The 11,985-nt window shown below is 34.8% G+C and overlaps 1 protein-coding gene and 1 long non-coding RNA gene across 2 annotated transcripts; one reads left to right on the forward strand and one right to left on the reverse strand.

The window, feature by feature from the left end:
• Positions 1-542: 542 nt before the first annotated feature.
• Positions 543-5,016, reverse strand: LOC145953305 (uncharacterized). Its single transcript, XM_083067248.1, has 7 exons — positions 4,954-5,016; positions 4,245-4,845; positions 3,925-4,034; positions 3,469-3,759; positions 2,873-3,102; positions 801-1,168; positions 543-586 (listed from the first exon to the last, which is right to left on the reverse strand). Exons 1-7 carry the CDS (start codon positions 5,014-5,016, stop codon positions 543-545), a joined length of 1,707 nt encoding a protein of 568 aa, XP_082923374.1.
• Positions 5,017-9,401: 4,385 nt separating this feature from the next.
• On the forward strand, positions 9,402-11,632 carry LOC145953246 (uncharacterized). Its single transcript, XR_014430794.1, has 2 exons — positions 9,402-10,433; positions 11,315-11,632. It is a non-coding gene; the product is annotated as an uncharacterized LOC145953246 (long non-coding RNA).
• The last annotated feature ends 353 nt before the right edge of the window (positions 11,633-11,985 follow it).

An 11,985-nucleotide genomic window follows, 5' to 3' on the forward strand; every position in this document is an offset into this window, starting at 1 on the left:
GACAGGCTCCTTCTACTAGGGTAGAACCACCTCCTATGGATTCCTCTAGGTCTTCAAAGAGAAGAAGAGGAGAAGAAGAGAGTATAAGAGAAGAGAGAATGAGAATTGAGGGATGGTTTGCAATGGAGAAGTGAAGGCCTATTTATAGCCTCCATAGAACATTAAAAAAATGGAAAATAATGAAAAAATCTTAGACAAAACGAAATGGGATGAGTTGGATGCCATATTCTTTTCCGCACCGATTTTTGACCACCGAATTTGACCTTCTAGACGGCCGAATTTGCGAATAGCTACTTCATGAAAGTTTTAGATTTTTCTCTTATCTTTCCATAGCCACCAAGTGTGCATCATTTGGACAATCACAGCCCAAGTTATGCCCCAAAAACCGAGACTTGTCAAACAGCCCAGCGAGAAACGATTTTAACAAATAAAATTCCGATTTTGACCTTCTATACGACAGAATGTGAAAATGGATTCTTCATGAAAGTTGTAGGGTTTTCTCTTAGATTTCCATTGTCACAAAGTTTGTATCATTTGGATAACTAGAGCCCAGGTTCTGCCCCAAAAACCGAGGCTTGCCAGTCAGCTTAGCGAGAAACAAAAAAATACACAACTATCTAATTAAACCCAACAACACACATATTTCTAAAGCCTACAATTAAGCATAAATGAAATGTGAATTAGCTACAATTGAAGTAAAATATAATCACAAAATTATGACCAAATACCATATAATAATAATAAAAACTGGGATGTTACAATTCTCCCCTCCTTTAAGAAATTTCGTCCTCGAAATTTACCTGAAAACAGGAATGGATGAGCTTCCCGCATTTTGCTTTCTAGTTCCCATGTAGCGTCTTCTTCAAAGTTTCCTCCCCAAACAACTTTGACTAAAGGAATTTCCTTACCTCTTAGTTGCCTTACCCTCTTGTCCTCAATTCTCAAAGGTATGGTTTCATAAGTGAGGTTATCCTTTAACTGAATGTTGTCGGGTTCCACAATATGAGATGGGTCATGAATGTATTTTCTAAGTTGAGAAACATGGAAGACATCATGAAGATTTGATAGGGATGGAGGTAACGCAATTTGGTAGGCTACATCACCAACTCTTTTAAGGATCTGGTAGGGACCAATGAATCTTGGAGTAAGTTTGCGAGATTTAAGTGCTCTACCAATTCCAGTCCAAGGAGTTACTTTAAGGAATACATGATCTCCCTCTTTAAACTCAAGGTCTTTCCTTCTTTTATCATAGTAGCTCTTTTGTCTACTTTGGGACGCTCTCATTTTATCCTGGATCATCTTAACCTTTTCGGTGGTTTGTTGAACTATCTCAGGTCCCAAAATGGCACTCTCTCCAGGTTCTACCCAACACAAAGGTGTTCTACATCTCCTACCATACAAAGCCTCATAGGGTGCCATCCCAATACTGGAATGGTAGCTATTATTGTAGGTAAACTCTATCAAAGGTAGGAAACTATCCCAAGTACCTCCATGTTCTAAGATACAAGCTCTCAACAAGTCTTCTAAGGATTGTATGGTCCTCTCAGTCTGGCCATCTGTTTGGGGGTGATATGCTGAACTCAACCTAAGCTTAGTGCCTAACGCCTTATGCAAGCTCTCCCAAAATCTAGAGGTGAACCTAGGATCTCTATCAGAAACTATACTAGTAGGAACCCCATGCAACCTTACAATCTCACCTATGTACAACTTGGTTAATCTCTCCAAAGGGTATCTAATGTTAATGGGAATAAAATGGGCAGACTTAGTTAATCTATCCACAATGACCCATATAGCATCCAAGTTCTTCCTTGTCCTAGGTAATCCTACTACAAAATCCATCGAGATGCTATCCCATTTCCACACAGGCACATCTAAAGGTTGTAGCAGACCTGAAGGTTTCTGGTGTTCTACTTTAGCTTTCTGACATACTAAGCAAGCATACACAAATTCCTCTACCTCCCTCTTCATCTTAGGCCACCAGAACATTTTCCTAAGGTCTTGGTACATCTTAGTGGCTCCTGGATGGATACTAAGGCTGCTCCTATGACCTTCTTCTAGGATTGCTTTCTTAAGCTCAGGCACACTAGGAATGCATAACCTGTCCTTAAATCTTAACACCCCATCTACTCCAACTTTAAACTCACTTTCCACACCTTGATTCAACTTCTCTACTTGACTCAATAAGAAAGGATCTGCTTTCTGACCTTTTCTAATCTCATCTATCAAGTTATTAGTCACTCTCAAGGCTCCCAACTTAATACTCCTAGAGGTCAGTTCACACACTAAGCTCATATCTCTAAACTCTTCAATCATGTGCAACTCCTTAATCATCAAAGAAGAGATTCTCAAGGATTTTCTACTCAGAGCATCAGCTACAACATTAGCCTTGCCAGGGTGGTAATTTAATTGAAAATCATAATCCTTAAGGAACTCTAACCATCTCCTCTGCCTCATATTTAGTTCTTTTTGGTCAAATAAGTACTTAAGGCTCTTATGATCACTAAAAACTTCAAATCTAGACCCAAACAAGTAATGCCTCCACAACTTAAGAACAAATACTACTGCAGCTAATTCAAGGTCATGGGTAGGGTAGTTTTGTTCATGGATTTTCAATTGCCTAGAAGCATAGGCTATTACCTTTCCCTTCTGCATAAGTACCCCTCCTAAACCCATCTTAGAGGCATCACAATACACTACAAAGGTTTCATTAGGGTCAGGTAATGCTAAAATAGGGGCACTAGTTAACCTCCTCTTAAGTTCCTGAAAGTTCTCTTCACACTTAGAGTCCCACACAAAAGGTTGATTCTTCCTAGTCAATTTGGTCAAAGGTAATGCTAATTTAGAAAAACCCTCTATAAACCTCCTATAATACCCAGCTAACCCCAGAAAACTCCTGATCTCAAAAACTGACTTAGGTGTTTTCCACTCAAGTACAGCTTCTACCTTAGAAGGGTCTACAGCTATCCCTCCTTCAGAAATCACATGTCCCAAAAAGCTTACATTATTGAGCCAGAATTCACACTTAGACAATTTAGCATATAACTGCTTCTCCTTAAGGGTTTGAAGGACAATCCTAAGGTGTTCATCATGTTCTTCCTTAGTCTTAGAATATACAAGGATGTCATCTATGAAGACTACTACAAATCTATCCAAATAGGGGTGAAAGATCCTATTCATATAATCCATGAATACTCCAGGTGCATTAGTTACACCGAAAGGCATAACTAAATACTCATAGTGCCCATAGCGGGTTCTAAAAGCAGTCTTTGGGATATCCTCGGATTTCACTCGGATTTGGTGATAACCTGATCTCAAATCTATCTTACTAAACACACAAGCCCCAACTAGCTGGTCCATAAGGTCATCTATTCTAGGCAATGGATACTTATTCTTGATGGTTACTTTATTTAGTTGCCTATAGTCTACGCACAACCTCATGCTCCCATCTTTCTTCTTGACCAACAAAACAGGCGCTCCCCAAGGTGAGACACTAGGTCTAATGAATTGTTTCTCTTGAAGTTCTTCTATCTGTTTCTTGAGTTCAGCTAACTCCTTAGGGGACATTCTATAAGGTGCTATGGATATGGGTGCAGTACCAGGTACTAAGTCTATGGAAAACTCAATCTCCCTCTCAGGTGGTAAGCTAGATATGTCCTTAGGGAAAACTTCAGGAAACTCTCTTACTATGGGAATCTTACTAGGCTCATGGTCTTTCTCAAGAGTTAAACAGGCGAGAATCATGTAAACCTTTTCATTTTCCTTTAAACAAGTTTTTATTTTGTTAGCACTTAAAAACTCTGCGCCCTTATTCTCACCAAAAGATATGGATTTTTCAAAACAATTTAGTAGGACATGATTGGAAGATAACCAGTCCATTCCAAGAATGATATCGAGTTGACTAAGAGGCAAACAGATAAGGTCAACCAGAAACTGTCTTTCAGAAATAGCAATTGGGCATTTGAGGCAAATACTAGAAGTAGATATGGGACCTTCTGTGGGAGTTTCTACAACTAGATCATAGCTCAAATAAGACACTGGCAATTTCAATTTTTGGACACAGGCAAAAGAAATGAAAGAATGAGTTGCACCAGAGTCAAACAGTACAACCAAAGGATTCTCAGCTATGAAACAAATACCTTGTATTAAATTATCGGACTGAGTAGCTTCAGCACTACTAAGAGCAAATACTCTTCCAGTAGTTGTTGGACGTTTAGGTTGAGAATTAGCTCATGTTCCCATCATACGTTGCTTTGGCGATTGTGGACACTGAGTACTAATATGACCTTTGCCATTGCAATTGAAACATGTTATTTCTTTGTCGGGACAGTTATAGTGTTCATGCCCACGCAGCCCACATTTCTTGCATCGATTAGTAAGGGTAGAAACAGAGCCTCCTACACTAGCAGCACCACTTACGAAAGAATTTCTAGCAACGGATCTACTCTTAGCATGATTTCCTTGAATTTTGGTAGGAACAGAGTAAGGCTTACTCTTACCCAGAGCACTAGAACCTGCAGCACGTATAGGACCTCCAGCCCCTTTGTAGAAACTAGCACGTGCACGATTATCACGATCATAGATTCTACTCTTGTTGACAAGCGTTGGATAGTGATAGATCTCTTGATAATTAATTGCTGTTTTTATCTCCGGACGAAGGCCATTCACGAACTTAATACACTTAGCCCTTTCACCACCCTCACCATGGTAATGAGTACAATAGCGAACCAAGGCATCAAATTTTGCAGCATACTCTGCCACTGTATCATTTCCTTGTTTCAGCTCGAGAAATTCAACTTCTTTCTGGCTTCTTACATCATCCGGGAAATACTTTTCGAGGAAGACTCTCTTGAAGTTGTCCCAATTCAATTGCACTCCTCCATCAATCATCCTTTGAAGAGCTCCTTCCCACCAAAAATGGGCATCAGCAGTCAACATGAAGGTAGCCAGCCTCACCTTCTGAGCGAAAGGACACTCCATGGCATTAAAAATCTTTTCGATTTCCATTAGCCAATTCATCGCAACATCTGGGTCATATCCTCCTTGGAAAGTAGGTGGATTATTTTGTTGAAATCGCTCTAACCAGTTAGGAGTGATTTCAGCCCTATTATTGTTACTCACGGCTTGTGCTAACGCTTGAAGAGCATCAGCAATTGCACGATCATTTCTACCAGCCATAATCTAAGAAAATAGTACACATGACAACAAACATAATCAACCATCATGCTAGTATAAATTTCTCAACTATCACACAAGCACAGTAGACTCATAACTCACGGTCGATTTGATCGACCTGCTTTGATACCACTAAATGTGACACCCTCTACCCCGCATATCATAACTCAATAAATTTAAATATAACATTTAATAATCAAACATGTTTAAAGAGTATCACATTTTTAACAAACACAATCAGCAGAAATTACAAAGAAATAAATCTCAAGTTTCCAAAATAATAACATTAACATCCTAATCTAATCTTATCTATGCCCCGATGTCACATGTCCTATCAGAGCATAGCCCATAAAGAAGCCTAAGCTTCACGACCAACATTCTCAGCCTCATACTGATAATCACCTGTATAACAGTCAGAGAAAAACAACACAAAGAAAAAGGGAGTGAGAAAACATCTCACTCGGCTCACAGTGTAGAAATATATACCAGATAGCCAAGCACAAACAAAATATGTATAACATAGATTAATAACAATATCACATCTTACTCATTCAAGGCATATTCATTTGTCATATAACATCAAAAGACACATGTATGGACACGGACTACATTTTATCATGCATGTGGCGCCAGTCACTTATCATGTAGTATATTGCCACTAGCAATACACAAAGAGTAGTCTAGGAGTACATGCCGGGACACAACCTCTGCGCACTCTCACTAGAAGGACATACTACCAGAGTCTCGTCAGGATAGCTAAGCCGCGCAAGATACATCCCATGCACACAATGGGCGAGACTGGGACTTCCAAACCGAGCCATCCCCAAGGACTGATCCTCACAGTTTTTACACTAGGGGGCCTTCTCTGGCGGCGTATTCCATATCGTACCCTTATCACTTTATGCAAATGATGCATGTCAAACAAGACTCTATGCATTCTCATATCACTTTATCACTTTCCATGGTCATTTCTCTTTATCACATTTCATATCTCATTGTCACATTATCACATTATCTATCTCATGGTCAATCATATCTCATGGCCATTTCACATCATATTTCATCATCACATCATATCACATTATCATCACATTATATCACATTATCATCACATCATATCATTAGAAACATCACATTCACATTATCATATCATATTCATAACTTTCACAATCATAATCTCAACAGAATTTCTATTCATACACACATATTAACCCAGCAATTAGAACATACAAACAATATGACATACAACAAACACAGGATTGGGGGCCAATCCCACTACCAAGCATACAATCCCACACCCAGAGCGAGGTTTCTCACTCCCCCCTTACCTGGATAACAGGCGTTGAAACTAAAGAAGAGCTTCCTCCTCTAGGCTCCTTCTACTAGGGTAGAACCACCTCCTATGGATTCCTCTAGGTCTTCAAAGAGAAGAAGAGGAGAAGAAGAGAGTATAAGAGAAGAGAGAATGAGAATTGAGGGATGGTTTGCAATGGAGAAGTGAAGGCCTATTTATAGCCTCCATAGAACATTAAAAAAATGGAAAATAATGAAAAAATCTTAGACAAAACGAAATGGGATGAGTTGGATGCCATATTCTTTTCCGCACCGATTTTTGACCACCGAATTTGACCTTATAGACGGCCGAATTTGCGAATAGCTACTTCATGAAAGTTTTAGATTTGTCTCTTATCTTTCCATAGCCACCAAGTGTGCATCATTTGGACAATCACATCCCAAGTTATGCCCCAAAAACCGAGACTTGTCAAACAGCCCAGCGAGAAACGATTTTAACAAATAAAATTCCGATTTTGACCTTCTATACGACAGAATGTGAAAATGGATTCTTCATGAAAGTTGTAGGGTTTTCTCTTAGATTTCCATTGTCACAAAGTTTGTATCATTTGGATAACTAGAGCCCAGGTTCTGCCCCAAAAACCGAGGCTTGCCAGTCAGCTTAGCGAGAAACAAAAAAATACACAACTATCTAATTAAACCCAACAACACACATATTTCTAAAGCCTACAATTAAGCATAAATGAAATGTGAATTAGCTACAATTGAAGTAAAATATAATCACAAAATTATGACCAAATACCATATAATAATAATAAAAACTGGGATGTTACACAACTCACATAACTTGATCAAATATTAATATTTTTACACGATTCTTTTGTCTAAATAGTAGCCCCAGATGTCTAGTTTCTAACAAAACAAACGGCACTCGATTTGGATAACTACACAGAAAGATATCGCAAAATTACAAACGTATGTCGGGGTCCCGACGCCCGACGCCCAAAACTGGCGCTGAGCGCCCAAATCTCTGCCCAGACTCCCCTATGTGAAATTAAACCTGCGTTTTACGAGTTCCAACAAGGTTTTTACCAATTTTCACTACTTCTACACCCCGTTGGTTCAGTTTAACTCCATTTATATTCTTCATACGTTCCAAATCAATCCATACACATCTCAAGCCTCAAAAATTGGTTTCCATTGGTTTTACAAAAAAAAATCTAAACTCTTCTTAACACATAAAATTCAAGTCATCAAATTTAAGGATAAAGAATTAACAAGAAATCCCCAATGGAATTCAAAGACAATTCAAGAAATAAGTTCTTCTAAATGAATTAAGAATTTAGAACATCGATTGCACAGATAATCGTTCAGAATTTTAAATAGAGTTCCTAGAGGGACTTAGGGATTGCCCTCACTACCCGAACGCCCCTATATTCACATATGAAGAAACTCATCTCCCCCGTACCTGGATAAGCAGAAGATGAATGATCTTGGTGTGATCTAAGATCGTTCTTGAGTACTCTTCCTTAGAGCTCTTTGTTTCTCCTTTTTTTTTCCCTAACCCTTCAGAACGCAAATGAGGCAGATAGGGTTAACACCACCTGAGTCTTTTCTTAAAATTAATCCATTGGGCTGGGTCAACCCAACCCATTTTCCTTCTCTTCTAAACTCACTTCTAATTTTCCTCAAAATAATTAAATAAAATAAATACATGTATATTATAAAATATTTTTTCTCTATAATAATAATATATTTCTGACCCTAAATATAATAATATAATAATAATAACCTTTTTGAAAATTGGGGTGTTACAGAAAGTATGAACCAAACTTTCTTGATGGGAGAAGAAAAAGAAAAATGGATGGGAGGACACCTTAAATTTTTCCCTGCTCTTTCTTTTTTGCAAGTTCTTGATAGAAGAGAGAAAAAAAAAAAAAAAAGAGAACAAAGTGAGAGGTTACTTAAAATACCACTCTTTCTAGTCTTTCTAGTCTTTCTTTCTAACTTTTGTTATCAATGTTTCGTGAATTTATTTTAGAATTAAGTAAAAAAGTTAAAAAAATAAATAAATAAAATAATAAAAAATTAAATAAAATTAGTTAAATTTTAATTTCTTAAAATAAGGATATTATTTATCGATATTTTTTATTAAATAATTCAAGACTATGTAATACAAATTATATTTTTATAAAAATAAATAACCTACACATTTTTTTGAAGACCCAGAATTACAGATTTCAATAATTCATTTTATGTCATCATTTTTTTATTTATTATAAAAGTTGGTAGAAAAATCAATAGTGATTGAAAGAGAAAGCATTTATTAGTGCATCTCAAAAGTATAAAATTTCAAGTTCTTATAAAATATTTGCAAGTTTGTTACATTTGCAAAAGTTAATAATTAACTTTTTAACTCTCGAATCAATATAATTGAAAGACTAATGATATCATTTTATTTTACATATTAAATAATATATTATATTAAAAAATTAGAAAGTTTAAAATGATAGGGGGTCATGGCCCCCCTCAACCTTTAAGTAGGTCTTTTCTTGTAGACAACAATGATAAAGTAACACTTTGAGAAGGAATAACTTTTAGATGTTCCAACCTTAATAAAGAAATATATAGTTACATATTAAAAAGAAGGTATGCTTTATTAAAAATAAAAAAAAAACTAGAAAGGTATGTTTTGTAACAAAAGAAAAAATGAAAAGTGTGTTTTTGTAACAAAATAAACATGAAAGCCTTGAAAGGTTTGTTTTGTAACTAGAAATATATGGAAGGTATGCTTATTTATAATATTTTTATTCATGATGAAAATCATTTTAAAATATAAAAATATTTAAAAATATTTATTCTAAAAATATTCTCATCACTTCCATTGAAGATAATTGTTTTAATTATATAGAGAAGATAAGTTAGTTTACTTTCATTTGATATTTTTTTAAAGTTAGGAAATAAACTTAAAAATATTTATTTATTATAATATTTTAATTAATAATATAAATATTATGTGGAATGGAGAAAATTAAATATTATTAAGTAAATTAATGAAGAGATTATTTGGTTAATAAATAAAATAATTTTATTTAAATTATTTAATTTAGTTATCATTTAGATAATGTTTGTTACATTTTAACTATTATCAATGTATATAATGTTATTATCTTAATTTGGATAATGTTATGTCATAATTGATTTTTAATAGTATATTTTTTTTTCACATTTGAATTTACTATATATAATGATGTCAAGTACATGAAAATGCTCAACATTTTCCTTTACAATTGAGTTTACTTCACTTCATCTACTTATTTTACTTTTTTTTTAATCGTTAATGTAATTACATGAGCAAGTATTACTGTTTGTGTGGATCAACCTTGTAACATCCCAAATTTTATTCAATGAAAAGAAATATTTTTTTATGTATTTATTATGTGAATAAGTATTTTATTTATGTATTTTACTATTTACGTATACGTATTTTTACTATTTATGTATATGTATTTTACTATTCATGTATATGTATTTTACTATTTACATATACGTATTTTACTATTTACGTATACGTGTTTATGAATAGTGTTTTACTATGTATGCATAGTGAAAGGCTGCGTTTTCGGGGGCTGCGGACGTTTGAAGTTTCAAAATTATAATTAATTTGAATATAATAATGAATAGTGCATAGTGCATAGTAACTTATAATATTATTTTAATGAATAGTGCATAGTGCATAGTAACTTCATAAATTCTATAAATAGGGACCTAAGGATTTTGAAAATTCATAACTAGGGAGAAGAAAAGTTTAGAGAGAAGGAATTCTAGAGAGATAGAAAGAGAAAATAAGAGAGAAGGTTCTGCCTAGGTTGTGAAAAGAGGAGGAGAATAGAGAAGGTTCTGCTCTAGTTCCGGTTCCGGTTTAAGGAGAAAGAGAGTAGATTCTGCCCAAATTCCTATTTATCCAGGTAAGGGGGGAGTGGGAAACCTCGCTTGGGGGTGTGGGAATAATTGTTAAATAGTTTGTTTGTTGGATTGGCTCCCGATCCCTTGCCTGTTGTTTATTTCTTTGAATATGTATTATTGATGTGTTTTGTTTTATATCTTATTTATTTACATATTAGAATCTGTTATTTGAATGGAAGGCTAAGCCTCCTAAGTATTTATAAATTTGTAATCTATTATTTAAATGGAAGGCTGAGCCTCCTTATTATCTTATATTACCTTTTAAGCTTCCTACTTTACTTAAAAGATCTTAATATATTATTATTGAAAAATATGATACCTAAGCAACCTCTGGACTGTTGGATTGTTGGACTGTTGGACTGTTGGACTGTTTGGACTGTTGGACTGTTTGGACTGTTGGACTATTGGACTATTAAATTGGATTATTGAAATAATTCTTAATTATGAAATATGAATATGATATGTGTAACATACTAAAGGTTGAGTCTGTGAATGTATGACATGCATCATATGCACATACTACTCCAGGTGTGCCGCTGAGGCCGCATACCAGTGATGCTAACAAGGTGTATGATCACCAGTGATAGGTGTGCCTTCGGGACACCAGTGATGTAACATGCTAACGAGGTGTATGAACACCAGTGATAGGTGTACCTTTGGGTCACCAGTGATAAATTCTGAAACTTCCGTATGGCGCCACATGCATACAATAGTGAGTCAAGTCAAGAAAATCATTATACATAAGCATATATGTGAGATTGATTATATATGTGAATTATATTGCGTGTGTGTGTGCTATTTAACTTTTATTTCTATATCTGCAACTGAGTGAGAAGTTTCTCACTCCCTTGTCATTTTTGTGTATATTTAAATTATGATGCAGATAATTAGCATGAGGCTGAGGATGTTGGTGGTGAAGCTTAGGCTTCTGTTTGGGTTTCGCTCTGATAGGATGTGACATCGGGATTAGCTAGACTTATTGTTAAATTATTATTATTTTTCTTTTGTAATTTTTATGTTATTTATGTTGAAAGTGTGTATTTTTGTCATATTATAATTTTTCTAAAAGATTATAAGTTAATTTCTAACTAGGAGGCCCTGCCACCTTTACTGGGATTAATCTATAATCTTTATTTTATTATTTCTTGACAATTTGATACTTATAGTTGAAAATTATGAATGTGCATCTTTTACCCAATGATACTTGAGATAATTATTTTATATTAGACTAAGAAAGAATTTATATATAGATGGTTTATATCTATTGTATTTATGTTGGGGTAGAGGGTGTCACAAACCTTACGTGTGAATATTTTAGTAATATAGTCTCAAGTCCAAGCCATTGATATGCAATTGCATAAGTACTTCAAGAAAGATATCTATTACGAGAGCAAGATTGTTTTTAAGTTGAAAATAATTGTGAATATTTCTAAAAAAAAAAATCATATAAAGGTTAGTAAATTTCTATTAAATTTCACATTTTAAATTGATAATATATATGTTATTTGATTTAGTATTTTTCTATATGGTGTGATGTGTATTGACATGTTTCTC

Source organism: Cajanus cajan, chromosome 11 (genome assembly GCF_000230855.2).
Source record: "Cajanus cajan strain Asha chromosome 11, NIPB_CcT2T_4, whole genome shotgun sequence".
NCBI lineage: Eukaryota > Viridiplantae > Streptophyta > Magnoliopsida > Fabales > Fabaceae > Cajanus > Cajanus cajan.

Bases quoted from the DNA above. Each gene is read 5' to 3' on its own strand.
- LOC145953305 (XM_083067248.1), bottom strand. From the start codon at position 5,016: ATGAATTGGCTAATGGAAATCGAAAAGATTTTTAATGCCATGGAGTGT. The intron at 3,103-3,468 runs GTTTTGTTGGTC...GTATATTCTAAG, and splicing joins TCTCACCTTGGGGAGCGCCT to ACTAAGGAAGAACATGATGA. The intron at 1,169-2,872 runs GTATTATAGGAG...TGGAATTGGTAG, and splicing joins AGTTTTCTGGGGTTAGCTGG to AGCACTTAAATCTCGCAAAC.